This window comes from Chaetodon auriga, chromosome 4 (assembly GCF_051107435.1).
Source record: "Chaetodon auriga isolate fChaAug3 chromosome 4, fChaAug3.hap1, whole genome shotgun sequence".
Lineage (NCBI taxonomy): Eukaryota > Metazoa > Chordata > Actinopteri > Chaetodontiformes > Chaetodontidae > Chaetodon > Chaetodon auriga.
This window is the reverse complement of record NC_135077.1, coordinates 5,170,315-5,182,827: the sequence shown is the minus strand read 5'-3', so window position 1 is coordinate 5,182,827 and position 12,513 is coordinate 5,170,315. Positions and strand designations below refer to the sequence as shown.

The window sequence follows — 12,513 nt, the reverse complement described above, 5'->3', positions numbered from 1 at the left end:
AACACACCCAGCAAACTTTCTTTGTTTTTTGTTTTTTTTTACTGTCAACAAATTCCATGAAAGACCACAACCAATAATGAGCTGAACCTGCTGAGAAAGTTTTTCTATGAAGAGTCTATTACAGCTTATTCCTCTGCGCCATAGACAAACTTTACATTTGGAAGCTGTTTTTAAATCTTCAGCAGGAACAAACTCAGAAAATGCAGAAAGTGGGACGGACGAACACATTGTCGGTATCGGTTCTTTCATGGGATTTGTTGTCAGTAAGATACATGTATACTAATGCCAGAGCTCTCCTTTCAGGGCTTCATTAGCTAGATATGCTACTGCAGGTCATTATGCTAAGCTAATCAGTCCACAAACTTTTTACAACAAACTAACTTCCATCTCATTTATGTAGCTTGTGCATTTTATGTGTTATTTGTATGTATTTAGTATAACACTTTATATTTAGGTACACATATTCACCATTAACTAGCTGCTTCTCCATCAAAATCCTCATAATTACTGATTATTGATAGGAAATTCTTGTGCATGAATTACAATCTCTATAACCTAACAGTTAATAATCCTAACCCTGAGAATTAGGCATTAATATTTGCTTTATAATGACTATTTAAGAGCCAATATGCCGCTAATATGCATGCTAATAATCAACTGGTTAACTGTGAATGTTTGTCCCTTAATATAAGGTGTTACTGTGTTAACTTAAGTATGCAGGAAAAAGAAAGAAACTAATGCAATTAGAGAAGGAAGAAGCCTCCAGTGGTTTAACAGTCTGACTTTTAAAATGAGGTCAACATTTTTTTTGCCTTATATTTACTTTCTTATTCCCCTTTGTGATGAAACCTTTGCAGTTCAACAAACTCTCCCTAACTTTATTGTTGAAAGTCCAAATGTCACGCAGCCGAGGAGCTGCTGATTTGAGACAGACTCGCAGAGGAGGAGGTGCATGTAGCAGACACAAGGGAATACACTTGGAAGAGGTAAGAAGCCCGCATACCTCACTACTAATTTTCAAAGCCCTTGATCTAATGCAAGTCCCAAGTGCACATGCCCTCACAGCATATCACCATTTTTCTCTTGATGACTTAATGCAATTTACATGCGTTCAACAGCCACAAAAGCTTTATTGCCGCAGATTGCACACTGTGATAGGCATATGTTTCTGATTCGGCCTTGAGAGGATAATCATTGTTTTTCACTGATACTATGGAAGCAGAGAAAAATGTGCAAAAGCTCACTCACACTTCATCAAAGCGCTTTACCCCGAGGACCTGAAAATATTACAGTTTTTATTATAGCCACCACCCAGAGAAAAAAGAAACCCTCTCTGTTGTAAAATCCACTACAGGTGGAATTTTCATCCTTTGTAAAGAAAAAAAAAAAAAGAAAAAAAAAAAAGTCTTTCGGGAACTTTACCATCTAATTTTATTGAACAGGAATCATTCAGAATCTAGTTAGGTGTAGCTTTTTAACGATAACCACAAATAGCTTAATCCTCAGGGTATTTCCTGAAATGACGTTTCGCTGTCGTGACTTACAGGGACACTTGAAAAGAACTCAGATATCGTTGATGTTATTCGTGGCACCTTTTCCTCTGCAACAGGACACAATTCGAAATTTTACTCATCAAAAGGAGAGGAGACAACCTATGAGAGCAGAGACGATTTACAGTCGAATTTTAGGAAAGATCACCAACTTGGAAGTGAATCTAGAGCCCCATCGATAAATTGCTGGCCCTATTTTGGCTAATATTAGATATCAGTGTCACCGCCAATAAGACAGAAGCAGTGACAGAACAGAAATACCAAAGGTTTACAATCAGTGTCTCCACCAGAGAGCACTGGCAGGTTTATTTCTCATCCTCAAAGTGTTTCGCTCAGTCCATCTCGTGTAACAATCACCAAATTTAAGAGATCTCTTTTAAAATATCTATGTTATGTGACTGTGTTTAAGGAAATTCATGTCAGCTAATATAGTATAACCATATTTTTTTCAACTCTCAAATCAACACTGGTATTGTAAATGCAGTGTTGGTGGATCCAAACCTGAAGCGGCTATGGAAACTCGACCAATAAATCTTTGGTCCATCTGTCATGGTAATAACACTGTTGAGAATTGAAATATAAATCCTTTTAGGGGATACGAGAGTGTCATAAACACTTAAATGCCTTGAGCTTGTGGTGGTCTATCCCTCAGTATCATGTATATATCTCATGAGCTCCACCACCAAACATGTCACACACGTAATACATGGAAAACTTTCTCCAAGGGCGCGTTCACCCACTGTTTTCCCCTTTGCGTTAGGCACGGGAGTGAAGATTTCAAACAACTGCATCCCTGGCTGGCCCGAGGGCTGTCGACAGTCCCCTCGCTGCCTCAAGTTGTCCATTGTTATTTAGCATGCGGCTGGTATTTTCCCCAGCCTTTCACTTTGGGTTTACATTTCTCTCATTCTTTGGCTCTCTCCGCCCACGTTCTCCTCCGCGGCCTAATTGGTCGTCTTTCCCACAGGGAGAGAGACAGGGCGAGATATAAGCCATGCTGAACTAATTGCTTGCGGTGGTAGTGGTGGTGTGGTGGTCTGATGAAATGGAAGGCTGATGCTGGTTTCTCTGCCAGGACATCGGGTATGGCTGTCAGGGGTCCAGATGTCTTTGCACCACATTTTTTACTCTTGTCATCTATCTCTTTCATTTCTGTTGTGTGTTTATGGCTGATTGTCTTTTCTCTGCACATAGCTAATACTTTGAGCACAGCGTATTTCTATTGGCGTTGAGGGGAAGGTGTTCATACATGGGCCCACAGGACATGCATGTTAGAAGTTATCACTGGTCTAGAAAGGACCCCTCCTCATGATAACTTACACATGTGAGCATAACATAAATGTCAAAGTTGAAACACACACTCAAATAGTTCTTGTGATGGCTCTTTAAAAGCTTCATGCTTCGAGCAAACACTCACACAAATTTCCAGTGATTATCTGTGTTTGGGCGTAAACAATACCAACTCCACATTACATTCAGACATCAGAGTTTCATTGAGCCCGGTCCCACATCTGTCAGCAACACCATAGCAACAATAGCAATAAAGGCCGAGCTGTATAACACACGCATATGTTAGTGTGGAGAAAGGCTCTCACACCCTCTAATGTCATATAACAGTCAGTCACGAAGCCGCATCAGACACACACACTGACCCTCACCCTCCCTGGACCAACCCTGTCTGCCTCAGTAACTAAACAAGCTACTCCTGACCCTCAGGAGGCCTCCAGAGACTAATGACAATAATGTCGTTTGCTTGCCAAATAGATTAGGGCTGTGGTGTGACACTGATGCTGAGGGAGATAGTTTGTGTCTGCTGATAGACTGACCACCCAGGAGCTTTGGAGGCCAGAGTCTGGGTTCATCCCATCTTAGCAATTTTCAGACACATCAGTGAAACAAATCACGGAGAGAACCAGTAATTGGTGAGAGCCCTTGACAGACCGAGACAACCTCTGAACCTCCCTCACTACTCCCTCTGTGGCCCCTGCTTATGGTTCAAAGATCTTTTTGCCGCACAAAAGGCGAGGATGACCTTTCGACAAAAAGGGACAAATTTTATGTTAACAAGGTTAGTGAGATGCTCATCATTTTTCTCACTGCACAATTGCAGAGGATAAGAACTCGCACTGGTTTTTGGCACCAAGCATTTGATAGAAATCGAAACATATGCATTTCTGCATTGTTTCTAATACGATAAGCTAAAGAGTGTGAGCATTCGACTTAACGCAACAAGACTAAGAGTCTGCAGCTGTGCTAGTGGCTCTGTGACGCTCTACTTAGGCACAGCTGTGCTTTGAGCTACATGCTAGTGTCAGCATGCTAACACGGTCACAGGGAGGTTTCATCAGAGTCAGTGTGATTCATTCTTTCATAAACTTGAATTTAAATATCAAATTTTGCGCAAGCCCATCAAATTTTAAGATATTTCACGAGACAAATGAAAACTTTTACCTGCTGGTGCTGCAGGATGAGAAGTCAGCAGATCACCAAATTCATGAGGATTCATCCTTTGGCCACCATGAGTGTGTGTGTCAGATTTCATGGAAATACATCAAATAGTGTATACAGATCAAAGCGATGGACCAAATGACTTTGCAATTCAGCCATGCTGCCCAGAAATGATTCTTTGATAATATTTAGATGTTGTCATGATTTCTTTTGCAGCCATGTCAATAAAGTACCTTATTGAGGTGAATACACAGTGAATCAGTTTAAAAAAGGTCATATATTCAGCTTGTAGACGAAACCATATGTGCCATAGTGTAGTTTTGTGGTTTGAGCCCAAAAGCTAGAACTAAAGTGCTCTGACTGAAACCCTGGTTAAAATGAGACGTGAAAAGGGTTTTAAAATATTTACAGCTTTCTAAAGGCAGATTTAATGTAACTTGCCACTCACTGAGAAGAATCTCAGACATGGAAACATCATTAGCAGCATGTATTACTTTAAGCAATCCTTTCATCGGCCATGTGAAACATATTCAGTTGCATTTGCTGGTTTCCGATGGTATAGCTTGTCAGGGGAATGAGAGGAATACGAGCTGGAAAGACAGACCTAACTGATCAAAAGTTTACTGGGCAAAATGAGTGTTTCCTTGACAACTCCTCACAAATGAAGACTCGGTGCAGTACTCGTCCTACACACTCTTCTCACAGCCCTGTTAAATGCTGCCCCTTACCCACAGTCTCTTTAGACAATCCCCTCTAGTCCAAACAGCACAAACCTACTTGGGATGCAAGCCACCTGCAGGATTCATGGGGGTGCAGAAGTGGCCCTCTACAAACTGAGGATTAGGTCTGTTGAGACGGGCTGCTCAAGCACTGATGTTGCCTGATGGTGATGCCTAAGCTTTGAGGAACTCACACTACTCTCCAAGAGACCCTTTGGTCCCGCAGACTAATCTGCCACACTAATCCAACCAAACTCAAAGCCTCCACTCCTCCATTCCCACCAACATCAACCAAAACAAGTGGTAATGACTCTGTGGATCAAGCTTAGCTGAAGTGACAGCATCGGACCAGCGGTTAAAAAAAGAAATTGGTGTTTAAGGATGGGCATCGTCTAACTTTCAGTATTCATACGAGATCACACAAAAATGGTAAAATTGTGATTTAAATGAGTAAATATCCGATTAAAGACTAAGCCAACTATGAATCTGACCAGGCATTTCCATAAGAACCTTTTCATACCGGGTGTGATGGACACATTCTGGGACTCGAGTTCAGTTCAAAAGGCATCAGTCATGCACAGTGTGCCGCAAGAACCACGGTCGAACAATATGTGGGCTCTTCCCTCTCGGTGAGATGACCCTTCCCAGAGCCCAGCTTACTCTTCTCCAGCTTTTAGCTGTTTTTCGGAGATCTCTGGTGCAATCATGCACACAAATTTGTTTGCCCCCAACTCAAGAGTGCAAATGTCTGGTGGTTAATATTGATAATCTGACAGTGGAGAACATTTTTCACATTTCTGGAAAAGTTTCCAGCTTTTAGCAAAACTTCTATCTGTAAAAACTAAGATGTCTCCTTCACAACGAGGCAGCTACCAACAGTTATGTTAAGTATGCTCTCGCCTGTCAAAGCCAGACGTTTCTAGCTTTACAAGGACTCTCCTAAGACATAACACCAAACGGCGGCTTTGGATGAGAGAGGTGGTTTCAAAAATAAATAAACCCTTAGAGCAAAGGAATTATAAACACACTGCCATGGAGAATGAGGGAAAGCCCTCCAAACAATTTGTGGCATGTAGTATTTTCAATTCTTTCTTTGCTTGACACAAAGACGAGTGTCAAACAAGCAAGGAGACGAGCGGGGGAATGACAGAGAGGAATGGAAAAAAGAAAGAGAATTGCAGTGAGAGTGAAGAAGACCATTGGGGAATTTTCCATTCACAGAGGTCTGACACACACATACACACACACATGCACATGCATGTGCGTTCAACCACACATCTGCACACATCTAAGCGGACACACAAAAAAACATATGCACCATATACACATACAGCAGATACATGTGACGCATGTGGACCCGCAGGTGCTCGCAGACAAACACATGAGGAAACTGAGGAACTGAGGAGAGGGAGGAGGGAGTTGGCTTTGTAAAAGAATAAGTTCCACAAAAGGAAAGGCAGAAAGAAAGAGTCTTGATTCTAACACAATTGAGCTCTGGGATCTTCAAACAAACTGCCGCTCGGGCACCATGGGGACACAACCAACAGAGTGAAGCATTCTGAGGGCTGACCTTCCTCCTGCCGGCTCTGCCTCTGTCTGTGACCGCCTGTTAGCCAGGTCTCCTAGCACAACAATGCAGCCTTTGCCATAGCAATGCTGTCTGGCGTGTCACCGGGCAAACTGAGCCTGGCTCAAGCTCACACATTCCATAGATGGCAGCCGGTTTCCTCTGAAAGTCATAACCCACTGAGGAGATAAAGGAAGAGCTGGGTCTTTTTGTAAATGACCAAACAAAAGTGAAACAAACTGAAGCAGGTCTGTGGTAATGGTGAGGGCCATGCATTCAGAAAGCCTCCCAGTGAACAACTCAACTCACCAAACTCTGGAATTGAGACAACAGAGGCTGCTGTCAAAACAGGAGGTGCTGCAGCACCTTAACAGAGCATCAGCAGCGACGACAGTGCTCGGTGCATCTGCACTGAGTACTAGGTCACATTCTGGCAGCAATCAGAGCCCAACACACAGTCGCTGTAGTTACATGCAGAAGGAAATAGACCTAAATGTAAACAATGCCATGCACTCTTGTATAGAGAGAGAGAAATACGGGCAGTTCTGCAGCCAGTGTATACAGCTGCATTCATTGAAATAGGAGCGTATCTGTTCCATTAGACGAGGTGGAAAACCTCCTCCTGTGACACCTGCCCTTCAGGCCTGACTTGCCACCCTCAGTACGCATTTGAGGATTCCTCAAAGAGAGACCACATTTTAAAGCCCAGGACGCTACGTGAGCAGGTGTGACAGACAGGTCGAGTCCATCCGCTGTTCACCTCTGTGCCAAGAGGGCTTGTCCCCACCAGCATCATTTTTTATGCTTCATTAAGCACCACACTTCGTTCCAAGGTTGCGACAGCAACCGCATTTCTCAATTTCTGAATGGTAAAGATGCTAACTTTGTGTTGCTAAAACAATAAAAAAAAAAAATCATCCATGAATTTCAACTTAAATATCGAGTTAATTCCTCTTTAAAAGCTCTATAATGGTCTGTTAGCTGCATGCTCTTGAGCTGCAGAAAGGAAGAAAGAATTGCAACTCACTCATATAAATAAACAGACTGAGGAAAAGGAGGAAGGCTCACCACAGGACGCTGACTTTGTCTCCACCAGCTTCACCCTTCGTGTCTCATTACGAATCCTGTCGTCTGTCTTGTCCACAAGATGTGCGAGGTCATCGATGATTTCTGAGAGACAAAGAAATGGAAAAAAAAAAGAGAGAAACTCAAAGTTCATATCTACTTGCTGATATGTAGCTCTCTGCCATTAAGACTTCATGGTGTTCTTTCTTTCAAATTTTTATTACATGAAAGACCTCCCAGCAAGTTTTGCGTAATAAAAAAAATATACCCAAAATGAAAAAGTGACAGGACTTGACATCAGAGCAGTCAACAACTTCAAAAGACAGAGGCAGCCAACGCACAAACACGGGTGGTGGTGGCGATGGAGGGAGTGGGCTGTGTGAAAGCACTCCTCGCACTTTCAAATGGTTTCACTACTTCCTGAACCCATTCTGGATTTAATCAGGGCCTTATTGTTCATGGGTTTTAAAGACGTAAGCCCAGGCTTCAGGGACTATGCCTGTGCGTCCAAAGAAAGAGAGTGTGTGCTGTGTGTGTGTGTGTGTGTGTGTGTGTGTGTGTGTGTGTGTGTGTGTGTGCGTTTGGCTCCGCGGCTACAGTCCTTCAGTTGGAGTTCCTGACTTGAAGGTCGTCCAGATGGAAGCCTGTGTGATTTGTTAGAGCTAGCCACTGTGTTGACATGGCATCTCTCGAGATCTGGCCCAACAACAAAAACAGATAACTGCTGAAAGATTTCCAATTTCTTGATTTGTTAAGGTTCGCCATTAAAATGTGATACTGGTTGGAGACCACATTAACTTTGAATTGTGGTTTCGAGTCTAAAACCAATCATAAATTGCAAATGCAACCCAGGGCTGAGTTATAAATGCAACTCTTACTTCATCAAATCTGCAATAGTATATTAAGGTGGGTGTAACACAATAAAATGAATGGCAAACATCTCCTTGTGTTAGCGAACTCTATCAGTCTCTCTCATCATCCCAACTGCCACAGTGACACAGCGCCATGAATAAATATTAAGAAATATGTGAACAATAACATTGAAAACAACATGGCTCATTACTCCTGCTATAAATCAGGAGATTTATTACAACACAGAACTCAAATTGGCTGTTTCATCTTAAGCGTGTGTGTTTGGAGATGTAGATTTGTGGTCTGTTTTCCATTTCGACTCCAACAGTGATGATAGGTCCTGTCCAGGAGCCTTCTAAATTGAAAAAGACAAAACAAAACACAAAGGAGTGGCTGAACGGCAAAGTGGCCTGCAAACCAAAAAACAAGGTTAAGTCAAAGAAAAGGGAAGTTCTTTACAGACTCGCATCAGCCTCTGATAAATGGACATTTTACAGGAGTGGGAAGCTAGACTCGTCCACAAACCATAGCTCAGTGCCAAGTTAAACACGCTGCCCGTTCCAGCAAGGGAACGAGCTTTTACTGCTGCTGCTTCATGGTGAAATAGTACTCAGTCAGAATGATCTAAGCTATTTTTCGTTGGCAAAGAATTGGTCTACGTGACCGAATTCCCACAGGTGAGAGCTCAGGGTCATCTGCAGCATTTGTCTTTGTGAGCACAACTGTCTTCAGCTCCAGTTGCCTTTAAATTGGACTGGTGAGAAAACATGTTCCCTCCATCACCGCTTGACAAGACAGTCTGTGTTTCGGCTGACATCGGATAATTAAGTTGCATGAATAATTCGAGGAAGGAAAGTAAAGCATGTCAGCTTGGAGGGCCAGAGCGTGAAGGGGCAAGGACATGGAGATGGGAGACGTGAGAGCGCCGTATGTACAGCGTCCCCGGAGACCCCCGCGTCATCATCTAAGCATCAGGCAACAATTTAGAAGGAAGAAACTCTTCCTTTACTGGCAGGGAAGGGGTGTAGACACTGAACCATTTGTGCCGCATGCCACTCCAACAAGTCATAAAGGATGTTTTTGGTTTGCTGGGGCCAAGTTTCTTGATTCAGCTCTGGCCCTGCAATAACATCTCAATTCATTGATGGATTCTCAAGCATGCCAAGACGCAGCGGTGCTAGAACATGACCTTACTACAGCTGCAATGAAAAGCTGAATTACATTGTCAGAGCGGTCACCCAACAAGGAAGCGCCTTTTCATGTGCATACTCGCTCCTATTCACTCTCTTATCGAGTCATGTTTCGAACAACATAATTCTCAATTTCCTTTTGTAACTTTTGCTTCCATGTATGACAGCTGCTCCCCTGGCTTGGATCTGCCAGACCACAATGAAGGCCCTATTTGAGGCGAGGATTGTTTGTTTAAAATGTTATTACGCTGGATAAACCTGCAGTGTGGGAGAGCATGGCACATGGGCAAACAAACACACACACACACACACACACATTTTCATTGGCAGTTGCTTTCAGATGCATTCATCTATGCTTTTTTCACCCGTAAAGCACAATGGACAATGGACTACATGTTCATTTCTAAGTACTGAATATATATCAGCATCATAACAAACTGATTCTTTTTGCTGTGGAAGGGCTCAACTATGCCCTTCCCTAATTAGATCTACCGCTTGTAAAAAACAAAGCCATTAGCAAACTTTCTTTGGGTGCAGGGACTCGTTTCCATAGTCTCTGTTGTGTTCTTTTCACAACAAACAAAAACAACAACTGAAAAACAGCAAGTGGTTTTGTGAACGGTCATTGTGAAAATGGGAACAGCTATTTGGCAGAGTTATCACTATAATGACTGGCAACAATTTTGCAGCACTAGGCAAGCCAAGCTCAGCTGAACAACACATAGGACCTGCCACAAATTTTCTGCCACATGAGTCTTTCTGCCCGTAAACGGTGCTGGTATCTCTTTTCATGTAGGTGGGGGGCTGAGGCTCAGGAGGTCGTCGGTTCGATCCCTGCCCTCGGCAGTCTACATGTCAAAGCATCCTTCGGGCAAGATACTGAATTGCTCCCGATGCTGTGCCATCAGTGTGTGTGATTGGATAATGCTCGTAATGAGCAGGTTGATTGTGTGTTAATGGGTGAATGCAGCACTTTGACTGGTCGTCAGACTAGGTAAGTACAGTCCATTCACTATTTACCATGTAGGCTCCAGAGGATACGTTCTCCTTCTTGAACTCCAGGAGACATTCAGCAGCATTTTGAGAGAGCTGGGCTAAACCCTCTGTATGGTGCTGTTGCATAAAATTAGGCTTAGAATATAGATTCCACATACTGCAGACTGTTAGGCGGTAAAGCCGATTCCATACGGCCTGAGGTTTAAGTCTGAAAATGGAAGGTTCATCCCACTGAATAAGGTAATATATTACCTTAGCTGGTGTATGCTGAATAAATTCAAATACTCTGTGAAGCTTCTAAAGCCATTTTAAACTGCCTGTAAAACCCAGAGAGTTAACTCTCAGTGGCAAAGTGCAGGAACACAAAGAAGAGTAAAGTACCCAGGTAAATGGGCTATTTGCATAAAAAGACACACATTTCATTTTACCATCGTCTTATGTCACTATTTCTAGAACACCCAGGCATCAGATGCATGTGAGCCTGTGGTAACTCCTACATACTTACAGATGCCTTTTCTGTTTGTCTGCACCCAAACCTGGCCCTTCTGTGCATAGGTGCGAGGGCCTTTCAGCACACTCACCAATAGGAGACAGATGTTGCTCTCATATGACGTCACCTACTCCCTCATGCTGCCGACTCTCTGCGCAATCTCAACGCCATTTCATCTCTGGTCCAATACTTTGCAGCCTTTATATAAACTGCCTCTCTCTGTGGCCATCCTGCTCTCTGAGGGCTAACGAGTTAACAGGTCTGTTTCCATCCCTGCCTTCAGCGTCATCTGGAACTGTGGACGGACACCTACTATCCACAGGATTGGCTGCTGCTGGTCTGGGCTAAATGATCATTTTGTGGCCAAGGCACGAACTGGAAGAAAATGCTAAAAGGCCGCTGAATGGGTTTTTGTCACTCACACTTTAAGTATACCACTAGTCCAGGGTGTACACAGGCAGATGTAGCGTTCCCTCTTCATTTCTGGGTGTGTACAGCATACCCACCCACCAGCCTCAAAGCTGGACTGAAGGTGTCACACAGACACAATGATCCCTCCAGCTGCTCTTAGCTCAGATCTTTCAATGCACTTTAATCTTTTTGAAGAGTCTGTAACTCAGTCACAAGTAGGCCGGAATACTATAGAAAATTACTGAGTGAGGCTCAACAGTAATTCCATATCACGGTCAGGTCAGGCTTCCTTACATTGGCTCTGAAATTCGAATTGTTGCTAATAATGACTTCTGCAACTTGACTCCATCTTGAATTAGCAAACTATGGATTTTGTAAGCCTGAAGAGGATCCTCGGATCTTCTGAGCAAGGCTTCCCAAATGTAGTATATTCAACGTTTGAGCTGAAAGTGCTCAAGGAACAGTCTCACCCTCACAGGAGCGGAGGTGTTTGCACAGCCATCCATCCATTTCTTTCCACTTATCTGGGTCCAGGTCACAGTGGCATCAGGCTCAGCAAGGTAGCCCATACTTCTTTCTCTCAAGCAAATTCTCCAGTTTTTTATGCGGGATTGCAATAATTCACTTTCCTGTGCTGCACGCGCCAATCAAGAATACACTAGCAGTATAAATGCTGAGCTTGTTGATCCTTCACATTTCCATCATAATGAATTTGCTTTGATTTCAAAGTGAATCTGAACCTATTCCTTTCATGGATACCACCAAACCACTGGACCACACACTTTCTGCAAAGCTGCATTCTTGATCATTCAAACTGTGTTTTTCATCAGATAATGGTAAAATAAAATCTTATGTGACACAAATTTGACTACAATGACAAAAAGTTCTTGGTTTTGGCTCGATGAAATGACTGAAATGTTCAATAACCTGATGACTGAAAAGATTAAAATGTCAACAGTTTTCATTGGCTAAAGCTGAATAAAATAGCTGTGGTTTTCTTTGGCTAAAATAAAACCAAAATGCCCAGACTTTTTGTCTTTTTTAGTTGGGGAAAAAAAAGAAAATTGCATTCGGAAATGTTGCATCCTGTGTGGATTTTCCTCTGGTCTCATCTTTTAGGACATGACTCTGCCAGAGCCCAGAGCCATGAGCACTGCAGGCCTGATTATGCAATCAAGACAGTTCTCACCCATTCCTTTACAGATATTCAATGGATACCACATTG

At 42.9% G+C, this 12,513-nt stretch overlaps 1 protein-coding gene across 1 annotated transcript in view; it reads right to left on the bottom strand.

Annotated features, from left to right (window-relative positions):
- The window catches only part of stx8 (syntaxin 8), a 39,420-nt gene that overhangs the window by 829 nt on the left and 26,078 nt on the right, over positions 1-12,513 (bottom strand). Inside the window, exon 7 of the mRNA XM_076729355.1 lies at positions 7,353-7,454. Coding sequence (XP_076585470.1) covers positions 7,353-7,454 — 102 coding nt within the window. The remainder of the gene's footprint in view (positions 1-7,352; positions 7,455-12,513) is intronic.